At 44.3% G+C, this 15,202-nt stretch overlaps 1 protein-coding gene across 3 annotated transcripts in view; it reads right to left on the bottom strand.

Annotated features, from left to right (window-relative positions):
- Positions 1 to 537: 537 nt before the first annotated feature.
- The window catches only part of CNKSR3 (CNKSR family member 3), a 112,640-nt gene continuing 97,975 nt past the window's right edge, over positions 538 to 15,202 (bottom strand). For all 3 annotated transcript variants that reach the window (XM_050786791.1, XM_050786793.1, XM_050786792.1), the window contains exons 10-13: positions 10,232 to 10,356; positions 6,344 to 6,552; positions 5,763 to 5,852; positions 538 to 2,198 (exon numbers count right to left, since the gene is read on the bottom strand). In XM_050786791.1, the coding sequence (XP_050642748.1) occupies positions 1,900 to 2,198; positions 5,763 to 5,852; positions 6,344 to 6,552; positions 10,232 to 10,356 (723 nt within the window). In that variant the 3' untranslated portion in view covers positions 538 to 1,899. The remainder of the gene's footprint in view (positions 2,199 to 5,762; positions 5,853 to 6,343; positions 6,553 to 10,231; positions 10,357 to 15,202) is intronic.

Here is a 15,202-nt window from a genome sequence, read left to right as displayed (position 1 = left end):
AAGGTGGAGGTTGCAGTGAGCTGAGATTGTGCCACTGCACTCAAACCTGGGCGAAAGATTGAGACTCCATCTCAAAAAAAAAAAAAAAAAAAAAAAAAAATCCTGACTGAATTCAGTCACAGTAGTAATACATGAGTGGTTGCTAGTTCCTTTAACCACACCAGAGGCATTTTAAAGGCAAGACGTTTCCTAACTCCAGTGATTTTCATGGGCTGAATTCCAGGCAGTTCAGCAAACTCAACAATTCGGTGGTGTGAGAAAGGGCATTTTGGAGTAGGGTATTTCAGCTCTGCCTAGGAAGATACCTCAGAAAATTCCCCTCGTGCAATTTCACTTCGCACACGCTTCTCCTGTTCTTCCATTTCTAATCCATAAAATCCCAAAATGCTTGGGAGGGTTTATTTTGATTTTTTTTTTAAACAATAGTGCCCTGCTGGTAACAGCCACAGTCACTTGCTAATCTGAAGATACCTCGCACTTTCTCTTTCACTAGCTTCGTGTATGACGCGAAACAGAAATATTTCAATTACAGGTGACTAAGAGTAAGAAAAATATACAACTATATTTAAAATACTTAAATTAACAAGATAGTACTTTTCCATTCTAACAAAATATCATACATTCAGTTTAAACAAGAGTTAATATCCAGACACACGTTTTCAAAATACCTGATGCTAGTTGAAAATTAGTGACCATGAGGCTTTCCAAGATATTTCTAATTAGCAAACTGCGTACAATTTTGAAGAACTGTACATACTGTGCTGGAAGACAGACACTGAACAGGTCAAAATGCAAACTGATGTATCTTTCATCAACCTAAATCTTGTTGCTTCACTTTTCTAAATGATACTTTGGCTGTCAGCGAATCTTATCGCTTCTTTTCCTTAAAGACAATAATATATAACAACACCCCACACAAATAACCATAAACTTCTTTGTGTGAAATAAGCCCTATCAAAATGTGTTCATGTGTTTCTGTACCAACTGATCTATACTGAGACTGTCATGAAAAAGGTATCAAACAAGTGTAACAGGCCTATACTTAAACTTCTGCCTCAAAGGAGAAATCGGATACTTGCCACGTTATTGCAAAGTCAAAGCTGCTACACTTACAAATATGGTACATAGTTTAGAAAAATCAAATCAAGGCTGGGCACGGTGGCTCAAGCCTGTAATCCCAGCACTTTGGGAGGCCGAGACGGGCGGATCACAAGGTCAGGAGATCGAGACCATCCTGGCGAACATGGTGAAACCCCGTCTCTACTAAAAAAATACAAAAAACTAGCCGGGCGAGGTGGCAGGCGCCTGTAGTCCCAGCTACTCAGGAGACTGAGGCAGGAGAATGGCGTAAACCTGGGAGGCGGAGCTTGCAGTGAGCTGAGATCCGGCCACTGCACCCCAGCCTGGGCAACAGAGTGAGACTCCGTCTCAAAAAAAAAGAAAAATCAAATCAAAAATGTTTTCTCACTGGCTTTTTCAGATAAAGAAGTTGGACCACAAACCAACATATCTGTGTGAAAATAGCCACCAATTTTAGTCCCCCCAGCCCCTCAAAGAGGAACAATGTCACCAGTCCCTCACAATGATCATAGTATCTCTGGCCAGGGCTGCGATTTCTAGTGTGTGTCTCCACATTTTGTCTCTGGGGAAGCAAGACAAACAGGCTCTACCCGTTTTCCTCCTTTTGTCTCCACAAGCCAGCACCTAAGATCCTCTGAATTTGTTCCCATCCAATTCTGCAAACTTCCAAGAAGGGCAGTAGATAACTTTTCAAAAAAAAAAAAAAGAAATGACGTAAGGTCACTACATAATACTGAGGCTGAAACGGGAAGAGGCTGTCCACTGTAAAAGCAAGGCACTTGGGGAGGAGCCAGGCAGGTGGCCTGAGCAGGGTCCCTCTCAGTGAGTCAACAGTTTCAGGCGCGTAAACCAGCTGACCAGGAGGGACGGTTCTGTGGATGAGGACTTCGTAGCTGAGGAGCCCGATTTCTTTTTGGTCCCTTCCTCCTGGAACGGAATCGTGGCGCTGCTGTGGAGATCTGAGTTGACGTAGCACCTGCTTCCTCGGATGTAGTCCGCACCCCGGACCAGATGCCGCTCGGTCGTGGGTCTGGAGAACCGGTATGGGTGAGAGGAGCTCTCTTCGATGATCGGGGGAATCCGCTCGTTACTGAAATACCGACAAAGGGCGTCCTCCCCTGTTGACGGACAAAGTCCATTAAAATCACAATCCCGGTGGGGCACGGTGGCTCACGCCTCTAATCTCAGCACTTTGGGAGGTCGAGGCAGGTAGATCACAAGGTCAAGAGATCAAGACCATCCTGGCCAACATGGTGAACCCTCATCTCTACTAAAAATACAAGAATTAGCCGGTGTGGTGGCGGGCGCCTGCAGTCCCAGCTATTCAAAGAATCATTTGAACCCAGGAGGCAGAGGTTGCAGTGAGCCGAGATCGCGCCACTGCACTGCAGCCTGGCAACAGAGCGAGACTGGGTCTCAAAATAAAGAAAAAAAAAGTCACAATCCCCCGCACAGTGCTCTTTAGAGGGCCCTCAGCCTGCCCAGACTTCTGCCACCACCCTGAATGTGGACACCGTACCCTGCTCTCCTCCCTGGATTGGCCACAAGGTCCCACATGTGGCTGAGCCCACCAATGGGTGCTCTGGAAGCAGAAATGGGAAAGGTCCCTCCCACTTCAGGCTGCTTTAGCACCTGAGAGGTAACACACGGGGCTCCTTTAATGGGTGGGGATCAGAGACTGTAGTGCCCTGCCATGGCTGAACAAGAACTGCTCATGCACTGTTTAATGCAGGGCATTCAGGGACATTCCTGAACAAGGAAAAGAGTAGTCCTGCCCTAACTGCCAGCAGACCCCCTGGGATGGGGATGGAATGTTAAGAAACTTAATACAAAGTTAAAATACAGGACACTTTGGTAACATGTAGCATCCTTGTGAAGCAGAAATTCTACACCCCAAAATATCAAAGATCTACGGGCATGGATGCTCACTGAAACATTTATTTTTATGCTTATTTTTATTTTTTGAAACAAGGTCTCACACTGTCATTCAGGCTGGAGTGCAGTGGTGCCATCTCAGCTAGTTGCAGCCTCCATCTCCCAGGCTCAAGAGATCCTCCCACCTCAGCCTCCCAAGTAGCTGGGACTACAGGTGCACACAACCACACCCAGCTGGTCTCGAAAATCCTGAGCTTAAATGATCCGCCCGCCTCAGCATCCTAAAGTGTTGGGATTATAGGCATGAGCCACCACACCTAGCCTGAAACATTTAGAATTTGAAAAAAACAAACAAAAATAACCTAAATTTCTAACAGTGGCACGTTGAATAAATAGGCGCTAGAGCCATAAGATGTCTTACTAATACGGCTATATTCTTTTAAAATATGTGTAGATAATATTCATTTTTACATAGTATTATTGAATATTTACTTCTCCATTTTTTTTTTTTTTTTTGAGACGGAGTCTTACTCTGTTGCCCAGTCTTGAATGCAATGGTGCGGTCTGGGCTCACTGCAACCTCCACCTCCCAGGTTCCAGTGATTCTCCTGCCTCAGCCTCCCAAACAGCTGAGATTACAGGCACCCACCACCACACCTGGCTAATTTTTGTATCTTTAGTACGATGGGGTTTCACCATGTTGGCCAGGTTGGTCTCGAATTGCTGACCTCATGATCCACCTGCCTCGGCCTCCCAAAGTGCTGGGATTACAGGTGTGAATCACTGTGCCCGGCCAACTTCTCCCATTTTGCACTTTTTTCTAAGTATATAAATGTGAATACAGGAACAACTGGAAATCACACGAAACATTCACAGTGATTATTTCTTAGGTTGGAGAAACAGATTCCAGCTGAGTTTTATTTTCTCATGCCTTCCACGTTTTTCAATGTACTTGCTTTGCTTTTGTAATGAAAGGGGAACAGTCACATCTAAAACGTGCCCATTTTCAAAAAGCCACATGTTGTGTAAGTCTATTTATATGAAATGTCCAGAACAGGCAAATCCACAAAGTAGATGAATGCCTGTCAGGGGCTGAAGGAGGATGGAATTGGGAGTGACTGCTAAAAGGCACAAGGTTTCTTTTTGGGGCGACAAAAATGTTCTGGAATAGTGGCAAGTGGTGCACAAGTCTGTGAATATACTAAAACCCACCTGATTGTATATTTTAAAAGGCTGAACCTTATACAATGAGTTATATCCCAATAAAGCTGTTATTTTTAAAGTGGCTGTGTATAGATAGATACCTTTATTCCAAAACAATCATGCAAGAAAAATATGGGAGGAGGTGTGGAGGGAACAAGTATTTTTCCACTTCCCAATTTCACACCCTCTAACCCCGACACTTCATCTCTCCATGTATAAAATAAATTAAAGGCTCAACCCAGGCTCAGAAGAACGGTAAGGAAGATGTTAACGTGTCTAAATCTAAACAAAGGACAGCCCTGCCACCTGCTGACTGCTCCACAGATACTCACACGTTAACTAAGGGGATCTTGAATGGTACCCAGGCATCTCTCCCTTTTTCACTTTAGCATAATACAGGTGATCTGCGTACTTAGGTGACAAACTTTACCAAGTCCCTAGAAAGGGTCAGGGGTCAATCAATCCCTTTGGAAGGCTAGGCCTCCAGAATTTTTTCTTCTTCCCTTTACTATCTAAAGCCTATTGTACTTAACTTTTCAACTGCCCTTTGTTTCAACAACTGCAAAAACAATGTTATAGTGTTCTGCCAATGATGATGATCAAATGCAATCTGGCAATCAAATGAGAATGTTTTAAAACATTTCACTCAAGACTAGTATAATAACCAGTGACTTTGATTACAGGGTGAATTAAACACAAATTTCTTTTCAAGTAGTAATTACCTTCTAACACAAGGAGGACTTGGAAGAAAAATCCATGTTTGTTAATCAGAAATCAGAGAGACTCAAAAAATAAAAGTAACAAAATTTAGAATAAGATTGTTTAATGAAAGCTGGGCATGGCGGCACAGGTCTATAACACCAGCTATCTCAGGAAGCTGAAGTGGGAGGATCACTTGAACCCAGGAGTTCAAGGCCAGCTTGGGCAACATAGTAAGAACCCATCTCAATTTTTAAAAATAAATTTTAAAAAAGATTGTTTAATGAATAATTTATTTCTATTTATTAAAAAATTAGACCACTGGCTGGGTATGGTAGCATATGCCTGTAATTCCAGCACTTTGGGAGGCTGAGGCAGGAAGACCACTTATGGTTAGGAGTTTGAGACCAGCCTGGACAACATATTGAGACCCTGTCTCTACCAAAAAAAAAGAAAAAATAGCCAGAAGTGGCAGCGTGGACCTGTAGCCCCTGCTACTCGGGAGGCTGAGGCAGGAGGATTGCTTGAGTCCAGGAGCTCAAGGCTACAGTGAGGTGTGATCATACCACTGCACTCCAGCCTGTGCAACAGAGCAAGACCCTGTCTCTAAAATAAATGGAAAAATAAAAATTAGACCATTAAAGTCTACAGCCTTTTTACAGCACTCAATGCTAATTAGGATATTTACAATCACTAACTAGGATGACATAATTTTGCTATTCTAGAAATAAGTAGGATCTTAAAGATCTTCTGCAGTCCTGATTTTATAGACGAGAAAATGAGGCTCAGAGAGGCCAAATATTCAGTCTACTTATTATAACACATTTACAAAGAGAAGTGAAACCAGGGCCTGGGTCTGTTCACTCCCCATTTGCTGCTCCTTGGTTCGCTTGGCTTAAACGTACCTTTCCTGCCATGACCTCGAGGTCTGGCAAAAGGGTCCACAATCCCCATCCAGTTCCCATCAGCAGGCATGGACAAAGGCCGCGGCTTGCCTTCAGAGGGACGAGAGAGAAGGTGACAAGTTTGACGAGTTCTGGAACTTTAGTGAATCCTTGCCTTTATTTATAACGTAGACCCCACAATATCGCACCCACTTAGACAGAAGCAATAACAAATTTTAAAATAAGAAAAGTATTTTAAAGCACTGTATTTCCATAGCAGGCAATTAAGATAGAGGCACATTAAACTTGAGCCTGTGAGTCTACAGAGCAAAGCAACTCCAAAGCTAAAACCCAGGCACTGAAAGTTGAAACTGTAACATGATCTCACCCAGTTGGGCTTTGATGCCAGGCAGAGTAATGACTCAACAAGGATCCGCTTGAGAGAGATGAATAAAGGTCTCATACTTAGAATTTCATTGAGGTTTATGTTTTCCTCAGATTACTCTTAAAGTCTGCCAAATTCATCCAACAGTTCCAACTAAGGCAGGGGGCGGGGAGAAGTCAAGGCCGACGGCAGAACAAAACAAACACTCGAAACTTACCATAAGATGGTGTTTTCTCTCTCATTTTTGTGGGCAGAATGTTGGTTTCCACCGAATACCCAGGCAACTGATCCGAGTCGGCAATGGTAAATCTTCGTCTCCGGCTTTCCTGGTCCAAGAAGGAATTCGGGGACTCTGAACCCTTAGAACCAGGCAGTGGTTGTTTGCACTTACTGGACCCTCCATACACAAAACTGCCATTCTCATCCCTGGAAGATAATATGCGCAATACTTAAGTTGTTTACAAAGATGTTCTCCTACTGAAGAATTCCAGCAGTCCTGCTACCTCCGCACACAGAAGGTAACTTAAATTCTCCTTTTCCACTGGAGAAGCGTTCCTTTTGTCAACCCCAGTTGCCACTCAAATACATACAGATCCTATTACACAAGAGCCAAATACCATGATGTGATGAAATATAAGAATAAATGCAGGCCGGACATGGCAGCTCCTGCCTATAATCCCAGCACTTAGGGAGGCCGAGGCAGGTGGATCACCTGAAGTCAGGAGTTCAAGACCAGCCTGACAAACAAGGTGAAACCCCATCTCTACTAAAAATACAAAAATTAGCGGGGCATGGTGGCGGGCACCTGTAGTCCCAGCTACTCGGGAGGCTGAGACAGGAGAATTGCTTGAACCCAGGAGGCGGAGGTTATGGGCAATGGAGCGCCAACCTGGGCAATGGAGTGAAACTCCACCTCAAAAAAAAAGAAAAAAAAAAAGAGTAAATGCAGGGTTTTAAAAATATATATATATCTACACAAATATACCTTTGAAAAGACAGCTCTAGTTTTCCTGTGCTTCTGTGTAGCTGAATATCCTATTTACTACAGCAATCACATGTTAAGGTGTGCTCTAGCAAACCATGTTGCTCACGCCAAGAGCTGTATCTTTGCCAAAATCCAGCAAAAAAGACTCTTGATATATAATGAAGTTATTATATTTGAAAACCATGTCAAAAGATACCAAGGAACCTTTTCTTTTTTTTTTTTTTGAGACGGAGTCTTGCTCTGCCACCCAGGCTGGAGTGCAGTGGCATGATCTCGGCTCACTGCAAGCTCCGCCTTCCGGGTTCACACCATTCTCCTGCCTCAGCCTCCCGAGTAGCTGGGACTACAGGCGCCCGCCACCACGCCCGGCTAATTTTTTTCTATTTTTTGGTGGAGATGGGGTTTCACCGTGTTAGCCAGGATGGTCTCAATCTCCTGACCTCATGATCTGCCTGCCTCGGCCTCCTAAAGTGCTGGGATTACAGGCGTGAGCCACTGCGCCCGGCCAAAGGAACCCTTATATTAACCAATGGAGAGTGATTCTTCTCTGAACCAAATACTACAAAACCAGCAAAAGTTGGATCACCGATTCCATCCTAATTCTATCTACCTGTCAGTTTAAAGTGTAGGATTAATTTGGGTCCAAGTTACCAGCTGATTAGACTTTTTTGCACTTGGTAAATTCCATTAGGCAAATCAGGACAAAAACTGCTAGACAAAATACAGAATCAGCTGAGTCCCAAAGCCATCTACTAATCAGTCATGCCTGTGTGTGGTATTCCCAGGTGGGATGGCACCCACCTACCCCTCCCACCCACAAATATATCTCTTTCCATACCTTTAAACCTGGCATATAACTCCCCATTCACAAAGTTTCCATGACTCATGACTGGTTTCTCGGCAATCCATTCACGTTTTTCATTCCTCGGAAAATCCTTCATGAGTGGTGTGTTTGTGCACTCTCAAAAGCGTCCTCCCAAGCAGTTTAATCCAGTTCTCTTTCTAGCCCCAGGTTCCTTTATCTCTCACTATGTACACACCACTCCTTTTCTTGCTCCCGCAACCCAGACAAGAACATTCTGGATCAAGGGAGGGCATCCTCCTCCAGTTTCTGATAAAACAATCCACACATTAGTCATCGTGGAATGCTGTGCTCTCTATATGCAGAGGCAAATACTACCTGTAACTTTAAACACACTTAAGATCTCGTGAACCAGAATGCCCCGATCACCTGAGGTACATTCGTACATGCTGTAATAAGTTCTGAGTAAACCAAGACTCAAGGAAACAAAAAACATCTCTGCACCCAAAACAGAAGAAATACAATGAAGCAAATACCTCAGCTTCAAATGAAAACCAGTAAACAACAAATTCTGATATACAGTAAAATGTCACTGTAATAAAATCCAGCCCGAACTTTGTTTTATGAAATATTATAGCCTAATCATATATTTCTCAATATATGCTTGAATTGCTGAATAAGACCCTGGTAGTTCTGTAGGGTCAAGGACTGAGTCTGTTTTGTGTCAGATGGTAGCCCAGACCCAATACTCAGGAAAGATATGCTGAATAAATGAGCCAGACTTTCTAGTTTTATCAACATATATAAATATGTGAGTTGATTAAAATAAGCCTAGATCACACCTAAATCATCCTGTACACTCTATATACCACCCTCATTATACCATATAGTATTTAAGTTAGCCATGAAGAAAGCAACTATCTTTTAAGAATTTATATCGAGACCATCCTGGCTAACACGGTAAAACCCCGTCTCTACTAAAAAATACAAAAAATTAGCCGGGCGCGGTGGTGGGTGCCTGTAGTCCCAGCTACTCGGAAGGCTGAGGCAGGAGAATGGCGTGAACCCGGGAGGCGGAGCTTGCAGTGAGCTGAGATCCGGCCACTGTACTCCAGCCTGGGCGACAGAGCAAGACTCTGTCTCAAAAAAAAAAATAAATTAATTAAAATAAAAAGAATTTATGGTACACACACACACACGCACACACACACACAAATATGAAATGTTCATACCTACAGTCACATGGGTTTGCGTTTTCTTGTTTTTGAGAGTAGGTCTCACTGTGTTGTCCAGGCTGGAGTGCAGTGGCGTGATCAAGGTGTACTGCAGCCTCAACCTCCTGGGCTCAAGTGATCCTACCACCTCAGCCTCCTAAGTAGCTAAGACCACAGGTGCACACAACCACACCCAGCTAATTTTTAAAATTTTTTGTAGAGATGGGGCCTTACTATATTCCCCAGGCTGGTCTTGAACTTCTGGGCTCAAGCAATCCTCCTGAACCGGCCTTCCAAAGTGTGGAAATATCGGTGTGAGCCACCACACCTGGCCACATAGGTTTTTTTTCAAGTTCTATGAAGAACACATCTCTCTCAGCAAAATCAAGCTGCAACTCTCATTAATCTCACAGAAATACTTATTATCTACCCCCTCAAGATGAATTTACCATGGAGTTAATGAAACTTAACCTGCAAGGCCTCCAACAGACCCTTCCAAGGTCCCAGGAGAGCACATTTTCATTCATTTTTCAAAAGTAAGGTATTGCTATATCCTTTTCTTTGTTTCTTTTTTGAGACAGGGTCTCGCTCTGTCACCCAGGCTGGAGTGCAATGGCACAAACTCTGCTCACTGCAACCTCCACCTCCTGGGCTCAAACGATTTTTCTGCCTCAGCCTCCTGAGCTAGGACTACAGGCATCTGCCACCACACTCGGTTAATTTTTGTATTTTTTTGTAGAGATGAGGTTTCACCATGTTGCCCAGCCTGGTCTTGAACTCCTGAGCTCAAGTCATCTGTCCGCCTCAGCCACCCAAAGTGCTAGGATTACAGGTGTGAGCCACCACACCTGGCCAATATTGCCATATTCTTTTCTCAAAAGGGCCCTCCCCACCAAACTGTATAGCTTCAAGCCCCACAGAACCTAGATCTGTCCCTACACTCCTATAAAGTAAGGCTGATCATACTTTTAATGGTAGTTCAAGATTCAGCCCTGTCATACTGTGGCTCAGCAACTTCCTCTCTCAAGATCCTCTTTTCACACCACCATTTACAAACACCACCAACAGGAGACGAGCATACCATGACAATGGATAGCAACATACCGGGGAGAGTAGGGAACAGCTGGTGGAGGAGGAATATAAAGATCCAGGATGGCTGACTTCTCCTTCTTCAGCGAGGTATCCATAGTGCTTTCAGGGGACTGGGTTGTCGTAGGTGGAGGTGAGGTCTGAAACATGAGTAACACAGCAATGCAAAGAGTGGAGATCAATTCAGAGATGATTCTTGGTGTTCATTTCCCCTTCCCCAAACCAACACCAACCCCGTGTCTGAACAGGGACTGAGGTCATTCATGTGTTTACAGATATTTGCAATATTTAACTTACATTCTTCTTTGAAACCCTTAGAATTAGCTGAGGGATTTGAAAGACGATGCATAGTGGCAAGAAGCAGAGGCTTAGGAGCCAGGTGCCAGGGTTATGATTCTAGCTCTGAGGAAATCACTTAAACATCTGTGGCCTCCCTTTCCTCCTCTGTAAAGGAGTGATACTGATAATATCTCTTGCATAGAGCTGCAGTGAGAATTAGATGAGTTCGTTCATGAAAATTACTAGCAAGGTCAGGTATGGTGGTTCACGCCTGTTATCCCAGCACTTTGGGAGGCCAAGGTGGATGGATTGCTTGAGCTCAGGACTTCGAGACCAGCCTGGGCAATGTGGCAACCCATCCCTAAAAAAAATATTAAAATTAGCCAGGTGTGGTGACACATGCCTGTAGTTCCAGCTACTTGGGAGGATGAAATGGGAGGGCTGCTTGAGCCCAGGAGGGAGAAGCTGCAGCGAGCCAAGAGTGCACCACTGCACTCCAGCCTGGGTAACAGAGCAAGACTCTGTCTCAAAAAAAAAAAAAAAAGAAAGAAAGAAAGAAAGGAAAGAAAAGAAAAAGAAATCAAATCAGTAGCAGCGCTACTATTGACTAGAAGTATCGCTTGGAACTCTGGATGTGACCCTGGCTAGACTTACTAGCTGTTTTTTTTGTTTGTTTTGTATTTTTTTTCAAATGGAGCCTCACTCTGTCTCCCAGGCTGGAGCGCAGTGGCGCGACCTCAGCTCACTGCAACCTGTGCCTCCTGGGTTCAAGTGATTCTCCTACCTCAGCCTCCCAAGTAGCTGGGATTACAGGTGTGCACCACCACACCCAGCTAATTTTTGTATTTTTAGTAGAGACAGGGTTTTGCCATGTTGGCCAGGTTGGTCTCAAACTTCTGACCACAGGTGATCCGCCCACCTCGGCCTCGCAAAGTGCTGGGATTACAGGTGTGAGCCACCACGCTTGGCCCTTATTAGCTGTTTATTGTTGAGCAAGTCACACAATATCTCTGTGCCCCATCTATAAAATGAGAATAAATAGGGACAAGAATAGTACCAACATCGGGTGCCTGTGAGAATTAAGATCACACATGTAAACAACTTAGGACACTGCTTTCCCATAGTAAATACACAACCTTATACCATTTGTTTTAGTACTATATATACATATATGCATTCATATATGTATATAATCTTAATTTCAAATCCACACGGCTGAATTTGAACTATGATACTGGTCTCAAAGGGCATGGTTTTTAATGTTTCACATGAGACCTTCAATCTTACCTTTCTACAGTCTAACAATGACAACAATGATTTTTCTGGTTGGTAAAGAACAGCAAGGAAATCTTGGAGTCAAGGCAGGGAAATATTTGGTGATGGCCAGTGAGACTGTGCTAAGCCCTGGGCAGACATAAAAAGCTACCCTGGCATGTGGGCGCACACCTGTAAAAATCCCAGCACTTTGGGAGGCGGAGGCAGGTGGATCACTTGAGCTCGAGAGTTCAAGATCAGCCTGGAGAAAATAATGAAGCCCTGTTTCTACTAAAAAAAAAAAAAAAAAAAAAGCTACCCTTCAACACTGGTTGTGATGGAAGAGCTCCCTGAAGTGAAACTGTGACCTGATTCTAAGGATTGAAAGGACTGACTGGCCAGTGTGACGGAGCTAGACATGGCCACCAGGAGGTTCACAGAGGACAGCTCATTTTCAGGAGAGATAGCAAGTCACAGGGGCAAGGACTGAGCTTTCAGTCTTCCAGAGTAGAACCCCATATTTTAAACGTTGGTCATTAATGCATAATCTATCAATTCTATTCAATTTATAATTGAAATCTCAACATGTCAATCTTGGATCATATCTGAAAACATGAGGCCAGGATCCAGATTCTACAAATCTTAGAAGCAAAAGTAAACTAGAACATTTCCACAAAATTGATACTCACTGAAAATACATATATGGATCATTACTTCTATATCAGTAACTCTCATTTACCAGGAGTGTGGCATCAAAACAGAATGGTGAATGCCTTTTCTATGACAGGTCAACAGAAATGATGTTGAAAAACTTAAGAGCTCTCTTCTGGGAAGGGTGGGTGTCCAGGCACAAAGAATAATGAAGAATGGAACACAGAGAAACCCCCAGGGCTGGGGGCTAACTCTACAGAGTATTTGTCTACCAGAGCTTATATTCTGAAAATATCCTGGGCACAAGAACACTTGGTAGCTAAGCTATAAAATGGTGTCTGCATTTTGATGGTCATTATCTCCCTGGGTCACAGGGAAAATTAGGTGTCTCTATCTCTTACCACCACCTCTTCCCCAAACTGCACAGTTAGTGGGACTTGGCAGGAAAGTAGGCAAAACCAGAGAACATCGCAGAGTGTCCCTTCTTAAGTGAACTTCCAGGGACCAACACTAGCCTGTACTTAAAAATTATTTTCACTCATGTTCTGAACAGATCCATGTGAATTTTCCTCTATTGCCTCAAACTCAATTATGCTCAAAATACCCAACATCTCTTCCTTCCAAATGGCCTCTTTTTTGATTTTCCAATTTTTGTCACCACCCAGGTTCCCTGTCACATTGGACACTTGCTTCTCCCTGGCCTTTCTCACCCTTACCCCAAAACTTTTTCTAATAGTCAACACTATTAAAGAGCGGAGCATGGCTTAGAAAGATTACATACCTTGACTAAGGGTCCCACAACAGCTAGTAAGTGGCAGAGCTGGGACCTGAACTCAAGTGGTTCAACTCAGAGGCCACATTTATAACCACCAGGCTGTGCTGCTTCCTGAGCCCTTCTGATGTGCTTCCCAGTGGCCTCTGGCATTCTTAGTCTTTCACTAAATCACCCGTCACCAGCCTTGCCCAGGACCACATCGTATCTACCCTTATACAGTAGCCTCCCTTCTGGTGGTTCTTATGTTTAGATGTTGTTATGTGCTGAAACTGTGTTCCCTAAAATTCCTGTGTTCAAATTCTCACCCCCAGTACCCAGAAAGTGACAGTATTTGGAGATAGGGTCTTTAAAGAGGTGGTTAAGTTAAAATGGAGGTCATCAGGGTGGGCTCAATCTGACATGAATGCTGTCCCATAAGATTAAGACACAGACACATTGTAATCCCAGCACTTTGGGAGGCCGAGACGGGTGGATCACGAGGTCAGGAGATCGAGACCATCCTGGCTAACACAGTGAAACCCCGTCTCTACTAAAAAATACAAAAAACTAGCCAGGCGAGGTGGTGGGCGCCTGTAGTCCCAGCTACTCGGGAGGCTGAGGCAGGAGAATGGCGTGAACCTGGGAGGCGGAGCTTGCAGTGAGCTGAGATCTGGCCACTGCACTCCAGCCTGGGCGACAGAGCAAGACTCTGTCTCAAAAAAAAAAAAAAAAAAAAAAAAAGACACAGACACATATGGAGGGAAGACCACATGAGGACAGAGGAAGACCACCATTTGCATGCCAAGGAGAGGGTCCTCAGAATGAAGCCAACTCCACTGACACCTTGACTTTGACCTTCTACCACCTTGTACGGCAGCCCTAGCAGAGTAATAGAGGTATTAATGTCAAAGCAGCTGTCAACCTGTCACCTGTGGGAGAAAGCCCATGCTCCTCAGCCTGACACTCCATACCTGCCATGATAGTCTCAGGCAACCAGTCCAACTTTATCTCCCAGCCCCGGCTCCAGAGTCTGAGCCACTCATTCCTTCTGGTAGAAGCTCTGGAGCCCACCCAGAGTCTCACTGCCACCGCTACCACCCCCCGCTGCTGGGAGTGCCAGCCGCTAAGGCTCACGGCTGCCCCTTCTTGGAAGAATGGCCCTCAGCTGACAGAGCTGCCTCGCCCGAGCAGGGCCACCAGAGCCCGGAGCTGTGTGGCTCCACCAGGATGCTTCATCCTGCATAGTAGGTCAAGGCTACGCTGCCCCTGAGAGGCATCCTTGCTGCTTCCCCGTCATCATTCTGCCTTCCTCTCTCCCTTACCAGTTTTATTTGGAGCACATACCCTCAAAAATTGCTCTCACAAGGTTGTGCATCTCAGACTCTGCTCTAGGAAACCTTATCTAAGACACTGCCCTTCTCCGATGGTGGTCTATCTATGTTTTGTGGGTGAGTGCGTTTAAACAAAAGCATTCATCTCCTCTGTGGTACACGCTCCCATTTGCCAATGCAAATCCCACCTACCCTCCCAGGCTCCCACCTCCCAGTCCATACCTCTCTCTCCTTCAGAACCCAACATTTATCTCATGCAACTATGAGCAGGCAGAGCAAGCATTTGGCAGGAATCCATCAATTACCTATGTGGAATTAGCACCTCTGTAATGTTAAGTATCATATTCTGAGAAATCCAAAAAAGTCTAAGCACGTTTAAATTTTACACTGACCAATGCAAACAGAAGCAGCTGGGATATAATAAATAGGCTCGGTTATGGGCAATGATTTTTTGGCTGTGACCGCAAAAGCACAGGCGACAAAAGCAAAAACAGACAAGTGGGATTACATCAAATTAAAAAGCTTCTACATAGCAAAGGAAATAACTGACAAGACAAAGCGTCAATCTAGAAAGTATCTGCAAACCATACATCAGATAAGGGGTTAATATCCAAACTATATAAGGAACTCAAAGAACTCAATAGCAAAAAAAAAAAAAACCCCACAAAGAACCTGATTTAAAAATGGGTAAAGGACCTGAAATGACATCACTCTCTT

Source organism: Macaca thibetana, chromosome 4 (genome assembly GCF_024542745.1).
Source record: "Macaca thibetana thibetana isolate TM-01 chromosome 4, ASM2454274v1, whole genome shotgun sequence".
NCBI lineage: Eukaryota > Metazoa > Chordata > Mammalia > Primates > Cercopithecidae > Macaca > Macaca thibetana.
This window is presented reverse-complemented; position numbering and strand designations above follow the sequence as displayed.